Source organism: Miniopterus natalensis, chromosome 9 (assembly GCF_054644295.1).
Source record: "Miniopterus natalensis isolate mMinNat1 chromosome 9, mMinNat1.hap1, whole genome shotgun sequence".
Lineage (NCBI taxonomy): Eukaryota > Metazoa > Chordata > Mammalia > Chiroptera > Miniopteridae > Miniopterus > Miniopterus natalensis.
Window position 1 is genome coordinate 31,947,435 of NC_142089.1, and position 27,966 is coordinate 31,975,400.

The following is a 27,966-nucleotide window of genomic DNA, read 5'->3' on the forward strand; positions in this document are numbered from 1 at the left end:
CTGCAGAATAACCTAACCTATCCTGGATGATACAAATAGTAAATCAACAAACGCAGTTACATAAAGAGGGGTTGAAAAGTCCCCATGGACACAGACAATAGCGTGGTGAAGGCCTGGGGTGGGTGGGAGGGGGAAGGCAAGTGTGGGGTGGAGAGAATCAGTGGAGAGAAAAAAGGGAACACCTGTAATACTTTCAACAATAAAGTTTTTTTAAAAGTTCTTGAAAACCTCTGTTTATGTTGCCTTATTCATTCACCCCACCAGCAGTTTCTCTGCACTGAGTATGGGCAGGCACTTCGCTGGGCCCTGTGGGGTGTATATCGGAGCAGAGCCCCTGCTGTCAGGACCTTCCTGTCTGGGACACAAGCCCCATCTTTAGACACTCACTCTCCTAAACCATACTCTCAACTAATTCATCTCGTAGAAGGGGCTATCAGTTTTTAGTTTATAAGTTTTTCTTGGGAAAAGGATGAGTACAGGTTTAGAACTGATCTGCTAACAGACCCCTCACCTCCTCAACAGCATGACTTGCTTTTTCTCCTTAAGCAAGCTCTGCTTACGCCACACTCTCTGCATCTTCAAACACCATGTCTCCCATGAAGGCTTTCCTATTCGATCTCTCCTTCTTCCTAGAATTCATATAATTCGTCCACTCAGTGGATATGTCCTGCCTTAAGTAGCACAGTAGAGAAAGAGCAAACTTCAGAGCCAATCATATGTTCAAGTCCTAGCTTTGCCCCTCCCTCCCTGGCTGAGAAGGCTAGAGATCTTGTTTTTTGTGGGGGTTTTTTGTATTTTGGGCTTTTTTTTAATCCTCACCCAAGGACATTTCTTCCATTGATTTTCAGAGAGAGTGGAAGGGAAAGAGAGAGAGAAACATCGATGTGAGAGACACATCAATCGGTTGTCTCCTACATGTGCCCCAATCAGGGCTAGGGTGGAGCCTGCAACCAAGGTACGTGCCCTTGGCCAGAATCAAACCCAGGACCCTTTACTCCGAGGGCCGATGCTCCAACCACTAAGCCAAACTGGCCAGGGCTTGTGTGTTTTTTTAACTTAGTATATATTGGATACTGGAAATCATATATAAATTTAATTCTCATACTTGCCCGTTAAGACTGTGTGTATCTATATGTATGTGTGTATATATATGTGTGTGTGTGTGCAGATATACATTGATGTTTCTCTCTATCCCTCTCCCTAAAATCAATAAAAACATTAAAAAAAAAAAAAGTTTGATGATAATCTGACTTTCCCTTATAAGTGAGTTTGTCTTTTAGCCTGGATGCACCAAGTATTTTTTCTTTAAAATCCACTAATTTTATTAGAATGTGTCTCAGTGTTGATATTCCAGGTTAAGTTCCCCAGGTATGAGGAACGCTCTTTCTATAAGAAGTCACAAGTCTTTTTAACTTGGGGGGCCAAGTTTTTTAATTAGCTTTTGCATTCTCATCTTGTTCCTTCAAGGACATGTATAATATGCCTTTAGAACTTTTTGGCCTATTTTCTGTATTTGTCATTTTCTCTTTGGTTTCTCTTTGTTCATTCTGAAATTAAAAATTTCCCTTTTCTTCACTTCTTATTCCCTTAAGGCATTATCTGTTGTGGAAACACTATGTTACTCTAATATTCCTTCTAGTTCAGTCTTCATTTGTGAAATGAGTTTTCCCTTTTCTTTCCAATTCTTTCCTAGGTTTTACTACCTAATTTCTGCTTTCTTTGTGCTTTTCTTTCTTATCTTATACTATTTCCTTAATTTACTTTAGCTTATTTTGATATATTGTTATGGTTTTTATCCGGTTTTGAGTGCATGTCTTTCTGGAATGCTTTCACTCATTAGGAATGTTATTCTACTCCTTGTTCTCATTTTTTTATAACTTCATTATGAGATTTGGCTGCAATCCTTTTTCGGTTGCTCATTTTTACATTAAATTAGTTTTTCTGCACATTTAGGAGGGAGAGGTGAGTCAGGACAGCTTTGCTAAATTCAAGGCTCTACAGCTTCCTTTTCTATGTTTTCATGAAGTGTTCAAAAATACGGCTTCAGATGTTCTGAGATCTCCTGGCTCTGTTTCCATCCCTACTCTCATCTGGACTTCCCTTTCCTTTGCCCCAGATATCCCTGGCCTGCCCTACTTGTATTCTGTTCCTGGCCTTTTTCACTCTGGTGTCCTGGAATTGAGAGGTCACAGGACCTGGACAGCTCCAGCTTCTTCAGACCTTACTTTGGACCCCTTGTACTCATCAGCTGCCAACTAGGTTGTACAAAACCAGCTGCTGCTCTATTGGTCCTCTGTACTTCCCAGGGAGTACTTGCTGGCTATTTTGAGATTCTCTTATTTTTAGCTTTCTCAGACACCCTGTTGCTTCCTTCTGCTTCTTTGCACAAAAATGCTGATGCCCTGTAAGTCTTCAAACTGACAGTGGTTTCCCCCTTCTTGAATTCTGGTGCTTGTGGTGGTATCTTCTCACCCAGTTCTACTGTAGATGCTGTCCATAGGTTTGCCAAGGTGACCTTTAAGCTCACTGTCACCTGAATTTGTGTGCATCTTCCTTTATCTGCTCAGTCAGCCTTTTAAATCCAATGTGTCTTTGAAGCCTACTCACAAATACATAGGGAACTCCTGTCCTGAAGAGGACAGCAAAACAGTAGGGAATCAGCAATCTTGGCCCAGCAGCTCAGCCTCCCGGATGGTGTGCATTTGGAATACAAAGTATTAATAAATATCTTTGAGGTTTCTCCCTTGAATGCACTCTAGCCAGGAAGTCACGCCACCTTGAAGAGACGCTCAAAGTGCCCCTAAAGAAATTTCTAAAATCACTGTCAAAATAGGTTGTAAGAGGGCATGTTCTCTAAACCCACTATTCCATACTTACAGGAGGAAAAATGCAGATGTTCAGTTTAACCCCCATATCACAGCAGCTAGCACACGAAATCAAATTCTCAGCAGCCTCCAGCATGCTGAAGTTAAAACATCGAGGAAGCACTTGAGGTCAAAGTCATGAGTGTAGACACAGATGATGTGTGAGGTATTTATTCTGCAACCATTAGGTTCAGTTGCCAAGAATCAGGATGCCAAAGACAAATTTTCAGGTACCCAATGAATCCCAAACAAAGTTCACACTGTTTGGCCACTTAAGGATGGCAAGCATTTGGAGAAAAGAGGATTGCCTAGGTAATCTGTACAAAATCCAGAGAAAAGACATCAGAAGTTAGGATGGATCCATTTCAGGAATTTAGTACACGCCTGACGTGAGGCACATCACTTGACAGTGAGAGGCAAATGGCAGGGCACCTGAGCATGCCTAACCCAGCCCATGTTTCCTTCCAAATCAGTGCTTAGTCACAATGGTCTCGGATAGGCGAGAAAGAAGAGTTGAAAGACATGAGTGCTGAACAACATTTAATTTTTGTTTGTTAAATAAGTAATTAGGCTTCAGTGTGGCACCATCCAGATGTTAGAGGTTGGTTCCATTCCATCAGTAGTTTTCCTGCTGGCTTTGGTGTCCAAAAAACATAAAAGAGGACTGAAAAACAGACACACAAAAGAAGAGTAACTTTCAAGATAAAGGCTCCCTCACACAGAAAGGAGCTAAATTGTACAAAAGCATATTATTATGTATAGAGATAAAACTTTAACACCAAAGTGGTCTGCCACCAGCAGACTGCTTTTCTTATATAAATTATATTACTGGATAACCAAACAGTAGATGAAGGGAAATTTTGTAAATGAAGTATTCCAGTTAGTAAACAAAGAAGGAAAGATAGAATTGAAATATCACCATTTTGAAACCCCTAATAAATTATTGGATTTAGTCATTGCTTATTAATGGCCACTAATATCAAAAAGGTAAAGCTAATTAGGCATTATGAGTTTATGGATGGAAGAATTTAACAGCACATACCAAGTAGTCTTGCCTTCCCCCACCCCCCAAATAAAGCAAACCCTGAATCTGATCAAATCTTTAGATACAACCAACAATTTGCAGAAAAAAGACAATAGGGCAACAAGTTAGATAACACTATGGAGATATAATCAGCAAAGTCCAGATAGTGAAACTATAGGATAAATAATTCTTCAACAAATAAATGTCAAAGGGAGAGAGGGAAACGGAGTAGGATTCTACAATTTAAAAGACACCTAAGAGACACATCAACTAACTTCAATATGAAGTTCAAACATTGAATACATTTGATATTAAGGAGTTATAATTTTTATTATTTTTTAAATATACATCTTTATTGATTTCAGAAAGAGGAAGGGAGACGTGAGAGAGACAGAAACATCAATGATGAGAGAGAGTCATTGATCGGCTGCCTCCTGCATGCCCCCAACTGGGGATTGAGCCCGCAACTTGGGTATGTGCCCTGACCAGGAATCGAACCACAATATCCTGGATCATAGGCCAACGCTCAACCGCTGAGCCACGCTGGGCCGGGCAAGGAGTTATAATTTTTTAGATGTGACTATAGTATTATGGTAATGTTTTAAAGAGTGTCTTTTATAGATACAGAATTTAAATATTATGGATAAAATAACAGGATGTCTTATGTCTATTTCAAAATAATGTGGGCCCGGCCAGGCGTGGCTCAGCGGTTGAGCGTTGACCTAGGATCCAGGCGATCGGGGTTCGATTCCCGGTCAGGGCACATGCCTGGGTTGTGAGCTTGATCAATGGCTCTCTCATATTGATGTTTATCTCTCTCTCTCTCTCTGAAATCAATAAAGATATATATTTAAATAATAATAATAATAATAATAATAAATAATAATAATATGGGGGAAAGAGGTGGGTGTATGGATGAAAAGAGATCAGCCAAGAGTTGACAACCACTGAAAGTGAGTGATGAGTACATGGGGAGTCAATATACTATTTACTCTATTTTTGCCTATGTTTAAAATTTTCCACTAAATAAGTTTTAAAAGAATAATAAGTTATGTTGATGACTTGCCACCCCAGGTTCTCCCAATTTACCTCAAAGAAAGGGAACAAAGAAGAATATTGAGAAAGAAATAGGCCAGGCACTGAAAATGGATTCTCTGGGAGGGGACATTTCAGACACAGTGTGGAAAGAAGGGGCTGGTAGAAAATATTGTTAGCCACGGTGCAAAGTCATGCAGTTTGGGTGCTGTGTTAAAAGGATTATAGCATTGAGTTAAATCTGACTTCGGAATAAAAGAATTGATGTGTAAAAACCTAGTAAAAAGGTATATAACTTTGGCTTATAAAATAAGCACTCTTGACATAAGTGAGTGAATGGATAATTGCATATAAACCCTGTGTTAGGTCAGGAGGATTTTAATTATAAAGGAGTCTCCTGAAGCCCTTATTAAAGCCCTTCTCACACTGCAGTATAATTATCTGCTGGCTGCACTGCTCTGGACAGACCCACTTATCACTGCCCCTGGGAAGGCAGCCCCAGTCTGGATGCAGCCCTTCTGATATTCCGTCCCTCAAGCCAAAGTAAGGCTTCCTAGGTACAGTTTCCAGTCTTTACCAGGGTTTGGGCTCAGGGAAGAAATAGCATTAGCGCTCAGGTGCTAAGATAATGTTTTAAAAGGAAGGAAAGAAGGAAGTAAGATATTCTTAATAACATCAATGACATGTAAGGGTAGCTTCTCTGATTACAAGTAATGGGAGGCTCCCCTATGATCCTGAGGTTTCAGGGAGAAAAGAGGTTAATGGTCTCCCAGTGATCCATTCCAGGCCAACCCCTCCAATGCACAGATTTACATGAGGAAGGTTATCTGCGGGATTAGAAGCCATACTTTTTCAGTGAAAGCTGGGAGTCCAGAGATTACAGTAGAGGGCACAGCCGGCTCATAAATCTGCAGTGACTGGAGCTCTGGTCAGCCCCTCTTACTGGCAAAGCGATTGATGCTTCTGCCAGGGAGGCTCCAGAAAAACTGTTCATCACTATCTCATTTGGAGACTTGACACTCAAATGGAGGCACTGACACCCAAGTTTATAGATCTGAGCAAAGCCCAGAGGCATCAAATCTGTAAATCAAGATGGGAGGTCTACAAGGGTCCTGTGAGCCAGTCTCTTCTCAGATACCAGCTTCTGACTCTTAAGGTCTACAGCACCTGGGACACTTGGTTGGAACCTTCATAACCGAAATATAAGGAAGGAACTGAAGTCTCAGCTCAGGAAAAGGCTGAGATAGCCCCCACCAGGGCCTCACCAGATTGATGTCAGGTATCCTGGGCCAGGGCAGAGACCCAGGCAGCTGTCAACATTATATTCTCTACCTCTGTCCCTCTCCAGCTGGGCTCAGATTTTCTTGTTCTCAGTGATACAGCATCACTGTGCCCCAATGAACAGCCTATGTCTTCACTTTCAAAAAAGCCATGGGAAGCTAGCTAACTACTCTTTTCAGAACAATGGGTAACTGATTATTTCTGCTCAATCTTCAGGACCCAGTTCAAACAAGAATCCCTCTGTGATGTACAACACAGGTGTAATGGGATGACCGTGGGAAGGGAAGGAATGCTTCAGACATTTGAAACAGCAAGTGCAAAGGCATGATGTGTGTGGCAATGGCAAGAAGTTCAGCATGGCTGCAGCCTTGGAATACTGATGAGGTTGATCAGGGAGGCCATGGAGGAACTGACATTTTTTTCCCTGTATTCTGACCCACTAAACTAACCATTGACAGTGGAATCATCAGAGGCTCAGAGAACATACCAGTCAAAAGAATTTGTAAGCTTGGGAGAACCCATGAATAATTTAAGAGAGGTCACACCCAGAGTCTGAGGCCAGGTTCAGAAGTCAGAGGGAAACTAGCAAAAAACCACTAGGACTATAAACAAATGGAACAAACCTATATTATGCTGCTGGGAAGGGAACAGGGGGGAGCGGGGATGCTGAGACCAAAAGGGAGGAGCTCTTCTACAAGAATCTAAGAGCTTGTGTTTCCCAAATCTTTACAGAGTCAGATTACATGGATTTCACAATTGAAGACTTCAGCAAGAGGGACATGCATGTACACACACACCACACTAAACTGTGCAAAAAGATGAAAGGGTTTGGACCTTTCTGTTCTTATGCTGACTGTAGCAGAACTGATACACCTGCCCATTTTTTCCTGTACCACACAGCAAGAAGATATATATAATCTCTTACTTTCCTCTTCAGCTGGACTTGGCTGCTACAACTGTTTGGTTTGGAACAACTGCAGTTGTTGGAAGATGGTCCATCTCTGGTGCATCAAAAAAGTATGCCTGCAGAAAAAGAAGACCCATATGGGGAGTTACAAAAGAGTGTTCTAGACTCCATGCGAATGGTACTTCTTGGTTCTCATGGGCTCAATGTTTCCTCATAACACATCGGTCATCACACTGAACTACAACCACTTCTGCTTCTGTCTGTCTCACTCGACTATGAGTACCCTTTTAAATTTCGTTACCATTTATTGAGCATTTACTACATATAACTTAACAACCCCCTGAGGTTGTTATTATTATCCTCATTTGACAGATAAAGAAACTGAGGTTCAGAGGGGCTGTCATGCAATCAGGTGCATACGGCTAATGAGTGGTGAAGCCAGGACTCAAAGCTGGGTCTAACTCTAAAGATCAAATCTCTCCTCCAAAGACTGTATCCTGCCTGTTCAGTGTCACCAGCCCCTCATACAGGGCCTGGCACACCATGTAAACAATCAATACTTAATGAATTGAACTACTATAGATTGCTGCTAAACCAGGCGGCTTTCTGTAAAGACCTGTAAAAGAAAGTGCTAGGCAGGCCATACCATATAATTCTTCAGCTTGGAAACAAAATGTTTGGTAACTGCTTCCACTCATCATCTACAATTTAATTAACTGTCAAAAGTCAGAAGGTGGAAGAGAGAAAACATTAAGGAGGATCTTCTCACCTGTGTCAAGGTCTGAGAATGCTAACTTTAGCCCAGGAAAATACCAATCTCACTAGCCTTGAATATGGAATGGTGAACACGTTAATAAATCAAGGACCACTGCATGCCCATGACACCCCCCTGGAGTCAGGGTGTTAGGAAGGTAAAAGGTAAAAAGCTAAAAAGCCACTAAGTCAGGAACCATTCCACCTGCTTTGCTCTCTATTGGCCAGAAGGGGGCACCAACACAACACACTGGAGCTTTCCCAAGCAGGTTCCCAGTTAACTCCACCATAGTCCATTTCAAAGTTTCTAACTGCAGACTCCCTCTAGTTTATCGCATATCCAGAGTAAATTCATTCTAAAAGTCTTCCTCCCCAGGATCCCTTCCAGTAACTTTTTTCTGAGGCAGGGAAAGAACAGTCCCTAGCTTAAGACAGGGGCCAGAGTATTAAGATGGTGCTAGTATTTACTTGCCCTCCAGTAAACTGGTAGGAGCACTGGGCCACGGAGCCGCCATGAGGCAGGAACAATGTTTTTCTAACAACTACTGGAGGAAACCCTCATCAGATGGAATGAGGCAACAGCCCAGATTCTAAACCAGGCTCTGCTAGTAACTTGCACTGTGACTTGGACAAGTCACTTCACCCCTGTGGCCTCAGTTTTGTTTTTTGTTTTGTTTTTTAAGAGCTGGAGATTTGGGGGGAGGTACTGTTCAATTTAATAGTTCAGTTTAACTTTACAGATTAAGCTGAGGAATTCTCTCTCTTAAAAGAAGAAAATATATTTTTCCCCACTGATTTTAAAAGTAAAACATAGTGTAACAAATTCAAATAATACAAAAACGTGAAAGTACCCTGTTATAAAAAACAACACCTTTTAGCCCTTTTAGTCTCCCCCCCCCCCAAAAAAAAAAAGACTGAGGCATATAGGTGTCAGTTTTCTTATCTATAAAACAAAAGGATTGGGGAAAATGACCTCTAAGGGCAAGTTATAATTCTGATCCATTAGTTCCACAAATACTAGGGTGCAGGATCCGTGGCCATCAGCAGTAACCACCTCAAATGTAGGTTCGTGTATCTCCAATCATACCAGCCAAGGACTCACCCTCTGCTGCTTCCTTAGTCATCCCTGCCAGGTGTGTGTGAGTACCAACTTAGAGACTGAGTACAGGGGCAGCACCGAGGGGACATCAGCAGGTGCAGAGCTGTCATATGCTTCACTGCACTAAAGGGAAAACATCGATCCATGCTCCCCAGAAGAGAGTGAGAAGGCCAAGCTGTCTAATTCAGCAGGTGTCCCTTGGTTCAACTAGCTCCCCTGCCAATTCCTCTCCCTGCCTTTCCAATAATGTCTTCATTTGTACAGCTTGTCCTGTTTTTCATGTTGCAGATATCATTCAGTCCTTACAACAGTAAAGATGTTACTAGAGATCCTTTTTCTAAGTGAGGAGGAGGGGTCCAGAGAGGGGAAGTAACCAGGGCAGGGAGTGATGGAGCTGGGACTAGAACACGTCTCCTAGCTTCTGCTTCAGCCCTCTTACATTGCACATTTCCTCCAGAACAGAGAGGAGGAGGCGGTCTCCAGTGTGGAGAACAAAACCCCAGGCTCCGTGGGACCCTGGCCACATACCTGATCACGGATGGTTCCCTTCTCTGAGGAGAAAACTGCTCCCCTCCAAGAAAAAGTCCTACACCCACATTACCTCCCTGCTCCACCATCCAATCTGCCCTGCTCCTCAACCCCTTTAGAATCCAACATAGCAATGCCTTTTCTCCTGCCTCCCTCTCTCCTCCAACTTCTCAACCACGTATATCATGGGTAAGAAGTTCAGGAGAGAAAGGAAGATGCCAGTGAGAGGCACCAATGAAAGGGCACAGTCTTTAGAGTTGTGTGGCCTTGGACAGCTCTGACTGGGGCGCTCAGAAGGAATAAGCAGCAGAGTGGCTCTGGCAGTTTCTGATACACAGGGCTCTTTTAATAACTTCTTTACATCTGAAGAAACTGCCGCAGTGTGTGAAGGGCTTTCACAGCCATTTAATTGAGTCTCACAAAAGCCTATGAAAATAAGAATCTCCCTAACTGATGAGGAAACCAAGGTTCCAAGAGTTAAGTCACTTGCCTGGGCTCACAGTGCTAAGCAGCTCCCAGTCCAGTGCTCTTTCCACCTCATTATAGTGGTCTCTTTTTAAAAAGTTCCTGAGTAGCAAGATGGGCAGGGAAATCCTAACTTTAGTGTCATTTACCCCTAGAGGGAGTAATAGGCACAGGAGGTACAAGAGCCTGGCCACGGGTACCAGGTGAAATGGGCTAATAATAATAACAACAACCACAACCACACCTCCCTGCCCCATTATCCAATCTGCCCTGCTCCTCTCTCTTCTTCAGAACCAAACAAGGCAATGCCTTTTCTCCTTACCAACTTCTCAACCAGGTATATAAATGAGGGGAAAAATTCAGAAAAGAGGTGGAAGATGCCAGTGAGAGGCGTTACAGTGAGAGAGGCAGTTACAATGAAAAGGGCATTCTTCTTCAGCAAACAGGAGGGTCACAGCAGCATTTCAAGGGATCAGCCAGAGATTTCAAGTGTCAGGAACGAGCAGTGTCACTCTCCCAAGCGTCAAACCCACAGTCCTCTGTCTCAAGGGTTTAAAGTGCAGGCACATGTAGAGTGCATGTAAACCAGGTCTGTGTTTCAGAACATAACACTTTTTATGAGACTTGTTCAATGACAAAGTATTGGGATCTTATTAATATATTAATGAGACCATGGTCATCTACACAAAAATATTAAAGACCAAACGATGCCAAAGAAATATTTCCTCCCACAGCTGCAAAACTTGACCAAGGGTCTGGACGTGGGCTCTGTGGACGACTTCCCACGGGCATATCCTTTCCCTCATCAGTGACCTTATTAACATTCTTGGACTTGGAGATTTTTCAAAACCTGCGCCAGGCCTCGTTAAGGCCATGGATAGCAATTTTGAGCACCATGTGTACAAAAGATATAAACCCACGTCTCCTTAGGATCAAAGGAAAGGGGCCTAATTTATGGGCACTTATGGGATAAGGTCTAGGTCCTGTGCTTTATATGTATTATTTTATTTTGTCCTCAGAAATCCCTCTGAGGCAGAACCTATTATACCCACATTACAGAATCAGAGTTCACATAGCCAGTGAGTGACAGAGCTGGACTTCAGTCTGGGCCTGACTCAAAAGTACATGCTCTCCCTAAAAAGACACCTAAACACATGAACTCAAAACTGTTTTAAATGTTGTCCATATTAAAAATAACTCTCCCCTTTTCTGTATTGGACTTCATTCTTAAGCTTTCCACCTAGGAAACTTTAAATTTCAAAACTCCTTCTAGTTCTATGCAGAAAACTAGCAAAGGCATCCAAAGCAGAAGAGCTCCCAGTCTTATTTACAGACACTCATCTACCCCCACCTCCTCTAGCCAGACACCAAATCTTAATCAAATATTAGAAATCAGGGAAAGCTGGAGATTACGATTAAATCCTCATGACTTTGTCCTGGCCAGTGTGGTTCAGCTGGCTGGAGTGTACCAAAAGGTTGTGGGTTCGACTCTCGGTCACAGCACATACCTAAGTTGCAGGTTGGATCACTGGTCAAGGTGTGTATAGGACACAACCAGTGGATGTTTCTCTCACATCAATGTTTCTCTCTCCCCCCAACCCCCCGCCCCGCTCCCACTCTAAAATCAATAAAACATATCCTAGAATGAAGATTAAAAAAAAAATCCTCATGACTTTACCACTTGTCATCCAGGAGAGTCTATCTAAAACATTTATTTCATGAAGCCAGTTTTTAAAGAACCACCAAGTCTAACAGTTTGAGGCTTTTAGGTATTTGCATTTAAATCACACCATAAGGACATAGGAATGAGATCATACCAAGCAGCCCACAGAAAGCAGCGTGTGAAGCAACACAATTGTCACAATGGTGGCCAATGCAACACGCCGGTTATCCTCACGAACGGCTGGCCAAAATGTCATTGCCAAGACAGAGCCTGAGATGCCCAGGGCCATCACGACTAGAATCCAACGAACAGCTTTCTGGGGGATAATCCACAGTATCTGAAAGGAGAGAGGGAGGGGAGGGGGTTTTGGAGGCATTTCAGAGAGGCATGTGTTCATTCCGTGTTTATAAAGGCCTGTGAGCCAATCAGCACTGGGCCCCCACTGCCTCTCTGGTTTCTCAGCACAGCCTGGAGAAACCGCACCAGCATGCAGACTGAGGGGAAGGCTTCCAAAGGGAAGGGCACTAGATCCAGTGGAGGCACTTGGCTCCCCAGCCCCATTCACATTGAACTTCTAAATTTGCAGGGTATTTTTCAGGTGCACATCAGTGTTAGGCTAGAAATAATGATGCTTGTTGAAAATTCAACCAAGAATAGGGCATCACTCAGAATAAGTGTGGTTCAGGTGCACATCAGTGTTAGGCTAGAAATAATGATGCTGGTTGAATATTCAACCAAGAACAGGGCATCACTCAGAATAAGTGTGGTACTTACTGCTGTGGGGATATAAATGAAGAGTGAATATCCATAGACGCACACAATCTCCAAAAATGAATAGGAAACGATGTTCATAACTTTGCTGTTTCTCCACAGGAGGAAACCCCAGAGTGTGAGAGGAACCAGCCAGGCGTAGGCGTAGATGATCGTGGCTGCTATGGACACTGAGGATGACAGGACACAGTTTTAAACCCCATGCACTATCAGAGCATTTCCACTACCTCACTGGACCTATTTCCTAACATGTCCATCTACTCACCTGGACTGTGGGATTGTGTCTTACTGGTCTTCATAGATCCTGAGCCTGGCACAGCACTTGACACATAGTAGGTGCTCTGTAAATGTGCTGAATTGATGAATCTTTAGCATTTGTCTTTGTGATGAAGGCCAGTAGTCTCTCATATGGTTTTTAAAATTTGTTTAATAACTAACAATATTATTAAATTAGTTATTAAAAATTGAATTATGCGCCCGGCCGGGCGTGGCTCAGCGGTTGAGCGTCGACCTAGGATCTAGGCGATCGGGGTTCGATTCCCAGTCAGGGCACATGCCCGGGCTGTGGGTTTGATCAATGACTCTCTCATCATTGATGTTTCTATCTCTCTCTCTCCCTCTCCTTTCCTCTCTCTGAAATCAATAAAGATATATTTTAAAAAATAAAATAAATAAAATAAATAAAATAAAAAATAAAAATTGAATTATGCTTCTAAAACACTTCAGAGGGCCACACTACAAGTATTTAAATATACAAGCGTTTCAATCAAATAAAAGCCAACTATCCCCTTGGAAGAACACGTCCTCTTTTCTAGTATAACAAGAGCTGACAGTGATTTCTTCAGCAAATTTATTAAAATGCCCTGGGTACAGATTAACTTGCTCTGCATGCTATTTAGGGTTCCTTCTGTCTCCAAAATAGGGAGTTCCAGATCACTGATGAATTGCTTAAAATATTCTTGTTTCACTTCCTTCTTTAAATAATTCTGTCTCTGTGGTGGAAAAGCTATTTAGCGGCTCCTCAGAACAGCAATGTTCAGTATATTTCTGTACCTCCCTCCTCCTCTGGCAGCAGCACGCCCTAGAGGATTCGTTCTCCCTCTCCTGGAGTGGAGGATCGTAAAGCGTGGCTAAGTCCATGGCACCAGCCCTTCCTACATGGAAATCAGCAGGTAATTCACTTAACACTTCTGGCAAGAACAAAGGCACCCCTAGCAATTATAGTCGGACTCTGTTTGAGACACGTGATTGTCCAAAACATTGTCAGCTCCCAGAGCAGCTTTTTGACATTGGAAACTCCCTGATTAAGCCAGGGATTTTGCTGATATACTGCTTTTTTCTTGGATAACTAAGAGAGGAGGAAAAGAATTACTACTATGGCTACAGCTAGGCACTGGGTGTCAGGCATTACACTGAGTGCTTTATGGAGAGGCAACACAGTATAACAGTCAAGGGCACAGACTCTGGATGCAGACCCCATGGGTTCTAATCCTAGCTATGCCACTTGTAGCTAAGTAGCCCTGGGTGGAAGTTACTTAACCATCCTGCCTCAGTTTCTTCATCTGTAAAATGTGAATAATAATATATACTACCCTATAAGATTATTAGAATTCAATGAATACAAACGGGTATACCTAGAACATAGATTGATAAATAATAACCAATAATTAGCTTTTGTTAATAGATATGTAAACACATTATTTCATATATTCTATATCTTCATTTTGGAGGCAAGGAAACAGGATCAGAGAAGCTAAATGGTCAAGGTAAAATAATAAGTGGTGGAAGCAGGATCTGTGACTTATACTCTTTACATAAAATGGAAAACTGTTTATTGATAGAGGCAATGACTATTTTACTGGTACATACATCCCATGACTCCCTGATACTGGGATGCCCAGCCAAAGAGGATAAGAACAGATGAAGACCATCCTGAGCTTCCAGACCCTCAGGCAGGGTGATTCATTCCTTCTTTTCTGTCAATACCTACCCCGATATAGAAATTATCACAACCTATTTACAGCAATATGCATTTACCTGTCTTTCTTTCCTTAACCACTGAAGCTACTGGAAGGCAGGGTCTATATCTCATAGATAAGATTGAGTTAAACTCTACATATATCAACTCTTTATTCATACAATAGCCCTATAATAAAGGTATTATTTCCATTTCACTGATAAAGACTCTGAAGTCAAGAGAGATGAAATAACCTGACCAACGAGGTAGAAGTTAACGAGTGGTGGGGCTGGAACTTGAAGCCAGTGACCCAGTTCCAGAGACCACGCTTTTATACAGCCTAGATACAGCTTCTCAACAGGAGAGCAGGCGGGCAGGGAAAGGAGGGGAAATTGAGGAAAACGGTACAGGGCAATCTCCTACAAAGCCAAACTCGCTCATTCTGGAGTGGCTCTCACCTGCAAGTCCCTAAAAGCTGTTTTTGGTTTTGTTTTTAATTGGCTAATACTACCACAAGAAAGGAAGTTTTAGAATAGGAATGCCATCCATAAGCCCATCACTAGGACACACCCATTTCTGCATTTTCCCTTCTAGGCCCTGACCCTTTGCCGATTTCTCTTTAACAAAGTCGCTGACAGCACAGGCATAAGCTTGGATGATCACTCTAGAGCTTCATAATTAGTGGCTACAGGCCCGGCTAGGTGAGTCATCATGACTTAAATAACAACGCCCCTATTGTTTCCAATATTTGGATAACACAACTAATGCTACAGTGGAAACTTTTATGTACACTGCTTTTTGCTTATTTTGTACATTTTTCTTTAAATAAATTCCAATTGTTATTGGGCGTTCCCTTCGTTTTCCAGAAGATTATGTGAATTCACAATATTGTGACTATACTTAATACCACTGAATTGTACACTTAAAAATGGTTAATATGATAAATTTTATGTTATGTATATTTTACAATTAAAAAATTGTATGTGGATTTATACAGAGGGGTGGTAAATTCTGAGACACTAGGTATGCTTGAACCCTGAAATACAGAAGGCAGGGGATGTGGTACCTAGAGACAGGGACCCAAGAGCTCCATGGGTAAAATGAACTCATGGTTACAAACTGACAGCATTTCAAATGAGTCAAGCTATTCACCAACCTTTTCGGAATTCGGGTACATAATGGTATGTCTTCTCTCCCAGATGGATTAAGAAGTTGGAAAGATTCCCACTGATTGCTATGGCAAAGACCAACGTGGCGCATATCCAAAAGGGGCCTGCAAAAGAAACCAGAAAATTCAGAGACAAAAAAACGAAGCACCAGCCTTTAGACTCTTGAAGAGTATTTTCTTATCTCCCTCACCCTATTCACGAAGAAAGGGACAATGATTTTTAGACGCATTCAATACTTGTTTAGTGGGGATTTTCTTTTTTAAAAGGTCAAACACAGAACTCAGTAATTAGCTGCCTTAAAGACAGGGGGAGACTGAAATGCAAAAGCCAAAACACCTCCCATAATTAGGTGAATAAAAACACTGATTTGTTTATAGCTTCTTTTATTGGACAATCGCCAAAAAAAAATTCATTTTGTTAAACCTTTACCATCAGGACACAGGAAGCAAGTTACTTCCCTTATCTAAGTGCCAAATGTTAGTGCCAGAAAAAAAAATAAGTTAAATCAGACAGGTCCTTCTGCAGTCTTAACGGAAGAGCAGGGCAAGCAGAATGCTTCACGGAAGAGTTAATGTAATCCACCAGTTCACTATGGGTGTATGGGTGTGTGTTTAAGGCTTTATTTTCTTCTTTCTTTTTAATAAAAAAGCAATACAGCCTGGCCGGGTGTGGCTCAGTGGTTGAACGTCGACCTAGGATCCAGGCGATCGGGGATCGATTCCCGGTCAGGGCACATGCCTGTGTTGCGGACTCGATCCCCAGACGGGGGAGTGCAGGAGGCGGCCGATCACTGATGCTTCTATCTCTCTCTCTCTCCCTCTCCTTTCCTCTCTCTGAAATCAATAAAAATATATTTAAAAAAAACACAAAAAAAAACAACAAAGTAATACACACACATAGTTCAGTGTTCAAAAGGTACAAAATGGGAAATAGAGAAAAGCAAATTTTATTTCCTCCCTATACTCTAGCTATGCGTTTGCCCTCCCAGACCTCACTATAGTAACCAGTTTCTGGTAAATCCTGCCAGAGATTTCTATATACATATAAGCAAATGCATGTGTATGTGTGTGTGTGTGTGTGTGTGTGTGTGTGCTTGTTTTATACAAATGGTAACATACATATATATGTATTTTCACCTTAATATATCCTGGAGATTCTACCATAGCTATTCATAAAAATCAGCTTTATTCTTTTTTAGTGGTTATAAAACATCCCACTGAATGGATGATACACCATGCTTTGCAAATCCCTTTCATCATTTCACTTGATTTTGTGAACACTATCTTTGTTTCTCCCCAACTAGAAAAAGTACTACTGGAACAAATATAATTTTTAATCTAGAGATTTTAATAAATTTTATGAATTCCATTTTCAGTTTCACTAATATTTTGCAACACCTTCTGGGATAATTGCAGGCACCTTGACATATCATAAAATTAAGAGGATTATTGTGTTGGGGGAGATAACTAGCAGTAATGGATTAAGCACTTTTCCAAGCCACCCTGGATCCTGAAAGGGAGCACAAACACTCAACTGGGTGCTCCAAAGAGTCACCATCAGCTTTCCACACATTGCTGTTTACTCACTATCCTGTAAGCTCTCTGTTATAGCCAAGGGCTAAATCTTGTTCACTGTATTATTCTAAGAGCCTAGCACCTTAAGATGCAACAAACAAAAAAAGAATTAAAAAAAACAAAAACCCTACAACCAACAACAACAAATTCCCAAAAGCTTTGTAGAACAAATGAACAAAACTGACCATGTGTTGTTGGTGAGCGATGACCATCCAAATATATGACAATAAGTGCCCACAATATTATAGCACTCATAATTAGAAAGCAGAGAATATAGAATTATCAGCCATTATTTACTAAGTAACCACTACCCTCTGCGCCCTGGGCTAAGTGCTGGAGACACAACAACGCACAGCAGACACAGTTGCTGCCTCTGGTGCAGCAGGCACAAAGGAAGCTTGGACTCCAGGGACACACCCACCTCTTCATCCCAGGAATGCACACTGCTTCATCCTGCCTTCTCTCTTCCTGCTTCCTGCCAAATTCCTACTCTTATTATGGGGTAGGGGTGGGGGGGAGCTTTAATTTAGTTTGTAGTATATATTTTTATATTATGAAATATTTCTAACATCCAAAAAAGCATAAAGAATAATAAAACAAACCTCAATTTTTCTCTTTTGATAAGGCTACCTTGGAGTGTGGGAAATAAAACAGTATAAATTAGCACTGAACTCTATGCTTGGCACTTGCAGGGTGCTCAACACATTAGTTCTCTCTTCTTCCCTCTTGGGGGTGGAGGCTATGACTTTATCTTTGAACCTTCAGTCTCTAGCACAAAATAAGGTGCTCACAAATTGTTTGAGCACTTACTCTGTGTCAAGCCCTTGCCAGGCAGTGAAGACATGGATTACTCAGACACAGAGCCTGCCTCTCAAGAAGTTCTCAGGCTAGAAGAATGAATGAGAGAGCTAAAAAGAAACCACTTGGCAACCCTTGGATGAGGGGCATGGGCCAAAGCACTGGTTTTCACGCCATGCTCACTGGAGCTCCAGGAATTCCAGGATCTCAGGATGGAACTCTGGTACTGTCACAGAGCGTGGCAGATGAACAGAGGGGGTCTCTCCTCAACCTCCAGAGCAGTTACACTTTTACTGGTTTTAAATGTTGGACATCTGTGCCATTTGACAAAAAGGTTCTGTAGCTTAAAACCTGCAGTCTAATAGAATAAATCTGGGCTTTACATAAACTGAACCTAGGTTCTAGTTCTACTTTTTTAGTTTGACAACTCTCAGCCTTAGTTTCCTCACATAGAAAACACGCATAATAGCGCTTACTATATAGTCTTGTTGTAAGCATGAAAGTATATGTAGTAATTGGCACCCAGAAATTTCTCATGAATTTTTTCTCTTACAATCAACATATATAATCACTCTAAGACTTACTGTTTAGGACTGAACACATATATAACTAAGCCTCACTGAGCATCAGCTTCCTCTTTTGACAAATGGGGATAACATTACCTACCCCGAAGGCCATTGCGAGAATTAGATGTGACCATGTACACAAAGTCTTTTATAGAGCACCTGCATATGAAAGCACTCAGAGCCACTGGCTCCCTTCTCCCTTCAGACACAGAAACCCACTGATGTTGGAGCCCTCTCCTGCAGAGTACTGGGTGGACGTCTGACCTTTCTCAGATAGCAGAGACATCAAGAATGGCAGTCATCTCCTGGCCCATCCCTCTTACAGACTTCCAGTGCTGCTGCCTGGGTCCCAAGGGGGGCCAGCCTGTCTGAAGGCAGAGCTGGGACTCAATAAAATGTAAGAATACTTCTCCACATTCCTCCAAACCAATTCCTCCAAAATTAAAATCAACAATCTCCTCTTAGACAAAGTAACTTAATTTGTCTCGAGTTTATAAGGTCATTTGAAGAATTTCAAAGGACAAACTATTACTTATAATCATGGCATTAATGTAATAGATAATTGCATTTTCCAAAATTCTTTGCAAGGGTTGCTCCTGAAGCTCAGAAAAGTCAAATAAAATGCTGCATGCCTTGCCAAGAGTGCACTTCCCCAACTTTCCAGGTAACCTGAACAATCACCTGAGTTCAATGGACATATAGTAAAGAATCAAAACAGCACTACACATACCGTAGAGATCTGGATTGCTGCGGATATATAACCTCACAAAGTTTTTTCCTGGTATTGGCAAAAGAGACCCTTTTATTCTGTCAAAGACCTGAAAAATAACATAGCAATGAGTCTACTGAAGATTTTTTTAAGATGAATAAATTTAACTACCGCAAAACTGACCTTTTATGATGGTAGTATTTTCAAAAACTAGTAACCCTTTTACTTTTGTAAGACTGTATCCAGTATACAAAAACTTTTACATTATTTCATTGCTTAGCCATAGAAGAAACAAGTATCCATTACATGTAAAAGGAAAAGTGAAACTGCTTTACATACCTGGTAAGTGTCTACATCGAAAAATGTTTGATAGTATTCAAATGTCCAGAAAGGGGAGCTTTTCTTCTGTCCAGCAAGTAACTGTCAGAGGTAAAATAAAATATAATGAACACAAGTGATTTCCTTATTCCAGATACACAGAGAGAGAGGGAGCTGACCTAATGTAAAACCAAGATGCACAAAAGACCGAGCTCTTATGCATCCATCATTCAACTTTGCAACAGCCATGCCCAACTCTCAGCATGATATAAAATAAGCATGGCTTGTTTGCATGTTTGTTTCTAATCCTCACCTGAGGATATTTTTTCCATTGCTTTTCAGAAAGAGTGAACGGGAAAGAGAGAGAGAGATGGACATCGATGTGAGAGACACCTCGATTGGTTGCGTCCCACATGCCCCAGGACCCCAACAGGGGCTGGGGACCGAGCCTGCGCCCTTGGCCAGAATCGAACCCGGGACACTTCAGTCCGCAGGCTGATGATCTAACCACTGAGCCAAACCGGCCAGGGTCAAGCATGGGTTTTGAAGTCACACCAAAAGGCTTCAAATTCTGAGCCCTCCATTAGGAAAAGCTTCATCAAATCACTACACTCCTCTCAGTCTTAGATCTTTTACCTACAAAGTAGTGCTAACGAAATCTACCTCAGAGGAAGATTATATCTATAGATATATAAATCATATAGATTATATTAATCCTTATAGGATTATAGAAAAAATTAGATTATACATAATATATGTATTATGTATAATAACATACATATGGAAGGCAGCGTAAATATCTTTTCTTCTTTCACCCCCTCAAGATCCTTACTACTGTTGCCACCTGAATTCTCAAAGATCTGATATACTGAGTCACTTTAAAGTACTAGAAACTTAAAATATACTCCTCTGACAAAAGAAAGAAAATTCCAGTTTAGAAGAGGCTCCCACGGAGGGCCACACCTGTCCCAACAGCATAGCAGAACGCAGGCTGCATGCCAGGAATCGTGACTGCTGTTTTCAAGCCAGTTACCTGAAGAGGATTCATACAGCAAGTGGAAAAGATAGACTCTGAGGAACTTTGAAGAACAAGGGAAGATACTCCTGGCAAATATTTTTTGTTCGTTATAAAGGAAAAAATTTTCACAATTCAAGTTGTCCAACAGTGGCAGTGGCTGCTTTACATGGTAATGAACAGCCTGTTTCTGGATGTATTCATGTGCTGTCCTTCCAACATACCACGAACAGCATTATCTTGTTAAAGAAACTGAAAGAGGAATTGGAAGGTTCTTTCCAGCCCTAATATTACAAGATGTGGAAGAGCATAGACCCATGATCTATAAGCTAGTCCAAGGAATTGTAAGAATATTGGTAACTTCTTCCCAATACACAAATTAAAATAATGGACAGAATGTTTTCGATTTTAAGATTTTTTTAACTTAAACTTCAGAAGCCTGCTGTTTGTTGCTCAATGTGATGATTAATTATGTGTATCAATTTGTCTGGGCCATAGTGCCCAGCTATTTGGTCCAACATTCTTCTGGATGTTTCTAAAAGGGTGTTTTGGATGAGATTTACATTTAAATCAGTGGACTTTTTGGGTAAAGCAGGTTGCCCTCCAAAATGTGGGTGGACCTGCCCTGGCTAGTGTGGCTCAGTTGGTTGAGCATTGTCCTGTGCATCAGAAGGTCGCCAGTTCAATTCCTGATCAGGGCACATGCCTGGGTTGTGGGTCAGGTCCCCAGCCTGGACGCGAGGCAACCAATCGATATTTCTCTCTCTCCCCCTCTCCTTTCCTGTCTCTCTCTAAAATCAATAAAAACACATTTTTTTAAAAGTGTGGGTGAACCTCTCAGCCAATCAGGTGAAGGCCTGAATAGAACAAAAGGCCGACCAACCTCCTGAGCAAGAGGGAATTCTCCAGGAGACTGCCTCAGACTTCACCTGCAACATCAGCTCTCCCTGGTTCTACAGCAGAATGCCTTTGGACTCAAACTCCAACTTTTTCCTGAGCCTCCAGCCTACTAGCCTCTCCATCAGATTTTGGACTTGCCAAGCATCCACAATCATGTAAATCAATTCTTTTTTTTTTTTTTTTAATCCTCACTGAGGATATTTTTTCCATTGCCTTTCACAGAGAGTGGAAAGGAGGGAGGGAGGAGCGAGAGAGAGAAAAAGAAAGAGAGAGAGAAAGAGAGAAACATCGATGTGAGAGAGACACATCAATTGGTTGCCTCCCGCATGCGCCCTTGACTGGGGCCGGGGATTGAGCCTGCAATTGAGGTACGTGTCCTTGGCCAGAATTGAACCTGGGAGCCTTCAGTTTACAGGCCAACACTCTAACCACTGAACCAAACCAGCTAGGGCTGAACCAATTCTTTAAAATAAAATAAATTTCAGTTTCTATGTACAGATATCCTATTGGTTCTATTTCTCTGGAGAACCCTGACTAATACATTTAACTATACTAATAATTAATCACACCTGTCTCCCGAGGGTGCTGACCACTTTAATAAGACTTAACATATACTAACTCCAGTACAGAGGGGTGGACACAGGCTCTGGACTCAGACTGCCTTGGTTTAAAGTTCCACCTGCTACCTGGCAGTTGTGTGTACTGGGGCAAGTTACTTAAGCTCTGTGTCTCAGGTTTCTCATTTGTAAAATGAAGATAAGAATAGTTCCTGGCATTCAGGGTTCTTTTGAGGATTAAATAAGAAGATCCAAGTTAAGAACTTTAAATGGTGTCTGGCAGCTATTAAACACTGAATAAACATTAACTATTGTGCTGATAATGATGACAGTCAACATACTATCTTCTTGTATTTCAGGTGAGGAAACCTAGGCTTGAGGAAATTAACGTACCTTACCCAAGACCACACAGCTATTACTCCTGACCCAGACCGGCTTCATCACTTCTAGCCTAGACCACTTCAACAGTCTCCTACATCGTCTTCTGGCCTCCAGTCCATCTCCCTCCAATTTATATTCCACACAACCACCATATCTTAAATATCTTTAGACATATATGGTCATATTGTTCAAAATCTTTTAGGAGTCCCCTATAGTTTTCAGAATATTTATATTCATTGGGTTGAGTCCTTGTCTGTGTAGCCCCATCTCCTATTGACCTATTATTTTGTCCCCAGTGTATGTGGAAATGGGAGATGTGCTGTCTGTGCCATGTTCTTTCACGCTTGTGACTTCGCCAAAACTACTGCCTGCATCATCCTTCCCTGCCTTCATCCCTCAGCTACCACCTACTCTTTCATCAAGACCCAGTTAAGTGTCACCGTTTCCAGGAAGCCTTCCAAAGCCCCTTTCTCTCTGCTCCCACAACCCTCATTCTCCCCCACACAGTGTGCTTCCCGTGAATGACAACGGTCTGTTTGCCTGTTTATCCCCCCAAGGCAGAGACCACGTGGGACGCCACTATGTATTTCCTCTGCCTGGCACTATCTGGCACACAGGAGACAGTGAATAAACGCATGCACAAGTTTTTTCAAAATTAAAAAAAAAAAAAAAAACAATTTCAAAGACAAGTGCAAACCTCAGTTTTGTCAGAGTCATTTCCAAGTAACTCATCATCCTCTTCTCTCCCAGAGCCTCTTGGGGATCCCAGCTGATGTCTGGGAGTTTCACCAGGACTCTCGATGCTTATCGTGGTGGCATCTGGGTGTGCTGCTAGGGAAGTGGCTACGTCACCAAATTCTGAAATCAATGAGAGCAAAGACCTTACCCACACTGGAAATGCTACACTTTTCATTTATTTTTTTAAATTCTTTTTTTTTAATATATCTTTATTTTCAGAGGAAAGGAGAGGGAGAGAGAGAGACAGAAAGATCAATGATGAGAGTCATTGATCAGCTGCCTCCTGCACGCCCCTGACTGGGGATCGAGCCCGCAACCCGGGCATGTGCCCTGACTGGGAATCGAACCCCAATCGCCTGGATCCTAGGTTGACACTCAACCACTGAGCCATGCCCAGCTGGGCTACACTTTTCATTTAAAAACAAGCTGTTATAACCTCAACTTTGCTACCGACCCTGTCTAAAACAAATGGCAAAAGGCTCTGAAAAAAAAAATCTCATCCAGGAATCAAGCTGACATAGAATAATGACTAGGAAGATAACAAAAGTTGGAGACAGATCTAGATTTTAGTACTTGCTCAGCTACTTACATGAACCTGAGTAAGTAACCAACCTCTGTAAGCCTCGGTGTTTATACAATGGGGAGAATAATATTTACTTTAAAGAATTTGGGGCAAGTTAGGAATATTGTCTAGTAAAGTCCTTAGCAGGGTGCCTGGCCCACAGCAAGGACCCAATCGAAACCTTTCTCCTTTGATTCTAGTACAAACATTTAATAAAGTTATTTTTTCCAATAAGGACTATGTAATCACTATAGAAAATATGGGGACAAAAATTAAAGTTGAAGCCACAGAATAAAAATCACTCTTAGTCCCACCACATAAATGCAACTACTATTAACTTTTGGTATAGTTCCTTTTCTCTATATAGTAAGATTCATACTAATGAAGATCATTCATTCAACAAACATTTACTGCATGTCTACAATGTGCCAAGTACTAATTTAGGATGTGATGGTACTATGTAAACAATTTTGTATCCTGTTCTGTCTACTGGGGATTATATGAAAATGATTTTTTTCATTTTATATCAGTTTTTACAATGATCCTTTATGTGGGTACATAATAGTCTATCAACCGGGGGTAAGGAGAGTAGGTGAGAGACACCGTAAGTTAATACGATTATTCAACCGTTATTGGATGTCTGGGGTGTTTACAACTCTTTGTTAGTACAAATAACACTGTGAGGAGTGTCTGTGTAATGAAAGCTTTTTGGGTTATTGCCTTAGGATGAACATCTCTGTGTGATCACTAGGTCAAAGGTGCAAATCATTTTTAAGGCTCTAAGCCATATTGTTAAACTGCTTTCCAAAAGAACCTCACCTATTCATGTCCACAAGCAATGACTGAGACTTCCTGTCCCTGGGTATCTTAATGAACTTTATTTAGCGGCTCTTGAATGTAATTCAGGACATCTCTAGAACTTGGCAAGACTAAGACAGGATACCAGCAGGGCACCATTATAACACTACAAGCATGGCATGAATCCTACAACTGACAATAGGATGGGGCTGTTGGATAGCCGAGCCCACTCTTATTGCCTTCCAGCTCTGCAAATAGTTTTATGGAGAGAACTAAAGTGACTGAAATTAATTAGGTGGCTGATATGTTACAATTGCTTAGGCTTCAGTCTCCAGTGTTTGGCTGTTGAAGCAGCATGAGGCTCTGGAGCATGAGGTCCTTTGTTTAAGTTAAGACTCTCTCTAACACTCCATGACCCTGGGCAAATTACTCCATATCTCTGAGTCTCTGTTTCTTCAACTATAAAATGTAGATAATATCTATCTTACAGAGAGATGTGGAGGATGACATGAGATAAAAAAATACTGTTATAGCTATCATTTATTGACTGGGCACTACACTGACATTTAAAAAGACAGTCACAACTTTGCCTAGGGAATCAGACCAAGGAAGGTATACTTAAGTCTTACATTTAAAAGCAGTAGTTTACCAGGGATAAGGGGGTGCCAGCAGGAAGAACAGAGTGTGTCAGATTAGAGGTACAAAAGCCTGAGGTTCAAAGGAGGATGATAACTCATCCAGCTGATGGGATTTGGAAAGGTTTCTTGGAGAAGTTGCCATGTGAGAAGGATGGTCAAAATGGTGGGGATGGCATCTCATGCACAGCAAATGGGATGAGCAAGGCTGAGATGGAAAATGTGTCCTATGTTGGAGGAATAGCAGGTGGCATAGTTTGACTGAAATGTAGAATGTGTGCTCCTCTCACATGATAACTATTCACACATTCTGCTCTCTACTAGTTATTCTTGCCCATTTCTGCTCCTAAGGGCAAGATTGGTATGTTTCTTATTTCTGCCACCAACATTCTTTGCTTCTACATCTGGGCATATTCCTTGCTGTTTTGCCTCTGTTCCTTTCCTGACACAATGTCTTTCACCTGAAAGGTCCTGAACTACACTTGTTCATGTAACATTACCACTCCTCCTCAGGGAAGCCTTCCATGACCTCCAGAGCATCCTGTGTTCTTTTTTAAAGAGAAAAGTCCTTAACATAGTTTATAAAATCCTGTGAGATTTGGCTCCTCTCCCCTTTCAAACCTCACCTTGTAACAGCTTCTCTCACCATCTGTGCTCTGGTACTTTGGCCTTCTTTCAATCATTTGAGGGGGGAAATTAAGCAAACTTCCTCCCTCCGCAGGTACTTTGTATGTGCTGTTCTTTATGCTTGAACGTTCTCACATTGTACTGAGATAGGATGGCCAAGGAAGGTCTCTCTAATGAAGTGAGATCTGAGCAGAGTGAGGGAACAAGCCATGTGGCTATCTGGAGTAAGAATGTCCCAAACAGAAAAATGGCACAAAAGCCCTAAGCTGTGAGTGTACTTGGTGTCCATGAGGAACAGTGATGGGGCCTGTGTGGATACAGCAGAGACAGGGCAAGAGTAGTAGGAGATGAAATCAAGCCGTGGAGGGCTGGATCATGTAGAGCCTCCTAAGTACAGAATGAGCTCTGGCTTACACTCCTAGTGAGATGAGAGCCACTGGAAAGTTCTATAGGAGTGACATGATCTGACTTAGTTTTAGAGGACTCTCTGCTACCTACTGCAGCAGAGCAAAGGAGGAAGCAGAAAGACCAGAAGAAAAGGGCTATAATCCAGACAAGAGGGGGTCATGACCTTGAGCATGGTGGGAAAGTAGCAGAGGTGGTGAGAAATAGTCAGATGCTGGATGTATTTTGAAGACAGAGCTGACAGTATTTGCTGATGAAATGGATTTCTCATCATATCTCTTCCTCAGATAATAGTGAGATAGCACTGGCTGTAAAGGTAGGCTGCCTGGGTTCAAACCCTGCTTTAGCACTTATTAACTATATGACCTTAAGGAAAATTACTCTATTTCCTCATTGGTAAGTAGGGAGAATAAAATACCTATTTCATAAAACTGACATAAGGATTAAATGAATTAATATTTGTAGAGCACTTAGAACAGTGTCTGCCATGTAGTAAGAACTACACAAGTGTTTATAAGACAAATAAGCATTTGTCAATCCCTAGTCTAGATCAGCTCTGGGTTATGAGTTAGGAACTTTTCCTCCAGCATTTCCACAGCTTGTAGATTATTTAACACTGAAATTAGATATTTAAATGACCATTTAACAAGTAAGTGTCTCCCTCACTAGACTGAGAGCTTCATAAGGGAAGAATCCAGCTGTTTGTTCACTCTTTTATTCCTGATAACTAGAACAATGACCTGGTTCATGGTCCCACTCATGGGATACTTAATGATTCAAAGAAGAAATGACCTGATCATATTTCATCATAATTATCTTTTTATACTTTTATCTACTCCAGCAGAAAATACTTCTCCTTTATCTTTTTATCTCCTGTATCTAGCATAGTTCTAAGCACAAAGTAGGTGCTCAATAAATGTTTGTTGAACTAAAGCAGGAACTCTATTCACATTTTCTGTAATCACTGTACTAAATTTATGATGTTACCATACCTTTATAAAGGGTTATTTGGCAAAAAAGAACGGCTGGTGTGGACAAACAGAAAAACCTGGGTGAGCCAACATTCTTTTACCAAGATGCTTGAAATGATCTTTAATGTATGTGCCAGCATTGCAACGAAAATCTGTTACTGTGACTGCAGAAATACCGATCGTAAAGACAAAGGTGGGTACCCAGTTGATGTACCTTGAAACTGCAAGTCATCTACAGCTGCCATTCAGCCAGTGGGTCTTCTCCCAATTATTAGGAAGCAAATTTGCAGAGGTCTAAAAGGAAAAAATGAATAAACTTAATAGGATACAAAAATAGAATGTCTGCAAACAAATCTTACTTTAGCATTTGAAATGGTATTCCATTTTCTCTTTAGTGGGGTTTGATAGGTTTATATAAAGATAACCGTTTAGCATTAGATATTATTAAAACTGTTATAAAGAAACTGGGGGGGGGGGGGTGTCCAAAGGGGTTCCATCCAATTTCACTCACTGTGTGTTTAGGGGCCAGGTGCAGAGTGGAGATGGAAGGACGAGGAAGGGGAATCTGGGGGTTGAGGATGGTGGCTATGAGGACAATGAAGAGCAAAGGCCGTCAGCCTAGCCCGTGGTTAAGGCCATAGGCTCTGGGGTCAGACAGACCTGGGTTTCATTCCTGATTCTGCTGCTTCTGGCTGTGTAACTGTGGGCTCCTGGGGCCTCAGTTTCCTCATCTGTAAAATGGGTTCATAATGGTACCTACTCATACGGTGTTGGGGGGGTCATTAAATAAGACAGTAAGGCGCTAATGCAGAGCCAAGCAATTAGCAGGCGCAGGAGTGAAGGCGCCCCTGCAGCCTGGGATACCCTGAGCCAAGGAAGGTCTGGGAAAGAGCTGC

General features: G+C 41.7%; 1 protein-coding gene across 1 annotated transcript; it reads right to left on the reverse strand.

The window, feature by feature from the left end:
• Positions 1 to 3,387: 3,387 nt before the first annotated feature.
• On the reverse strand, positions 3,388 to 27,934 carry YIPF1 (Yip1 domain family member 1). The gene is made up of 10 exons (XM_016219824.2): positions 27,731 to 27,934; positions 27,285 to 27,364; positions 23,032 to 23,192; positions 19,503 to 19,583; positions 19,185 to 19,272; positions 15,504 to 15,620; positions 12,394 to 12,560; positions 11,774 to 11,956; positions 7,130 to 7,227; positions 3,388 to 3,528 (listed from the first exon to the last, which is right to left on the reverse strand). Exons 2-9 carry the CDS (start codon positions 27,313 to 27,315, stop codon positions 7,138 to 7,140), a joined length of 918 nt encoding a protein of 305 aa, XP_016075310.2. The 5' UTR covers positions 27,316 to 27,364; positions 27,731 to 27,934; the 3' UTR covers positions 3,388 to 3,528; positions 7,130 to 7,137.
• Positions 27,935 to 27,966: the final 32 nt, after the last annotated feature.

Excerpts from the sequence above, each read along its gene's own strand:
- YIPF1 (XM_016219824.2), bottom strand. The coding sequence starts at position 27,315 with ATGGCAGCTGTAGATGACTTGCAGTTTCAAG. Across the intron at positions 23,193-27,284 it reads AGATGACTTGCAGTTTCAAG|AATTTGGTGACGTAGCCACT; the intron begins GTACATCAACTG and ends CATTGATTTCAG. Across the intron at positions 12,561-15,503 it reads TGTACCCGAATTCCGAAAAG|TGTCCATAGCAGCCACGATC; the intron begins GTTGGTGAATAG and ends TGTCATCCTCAG.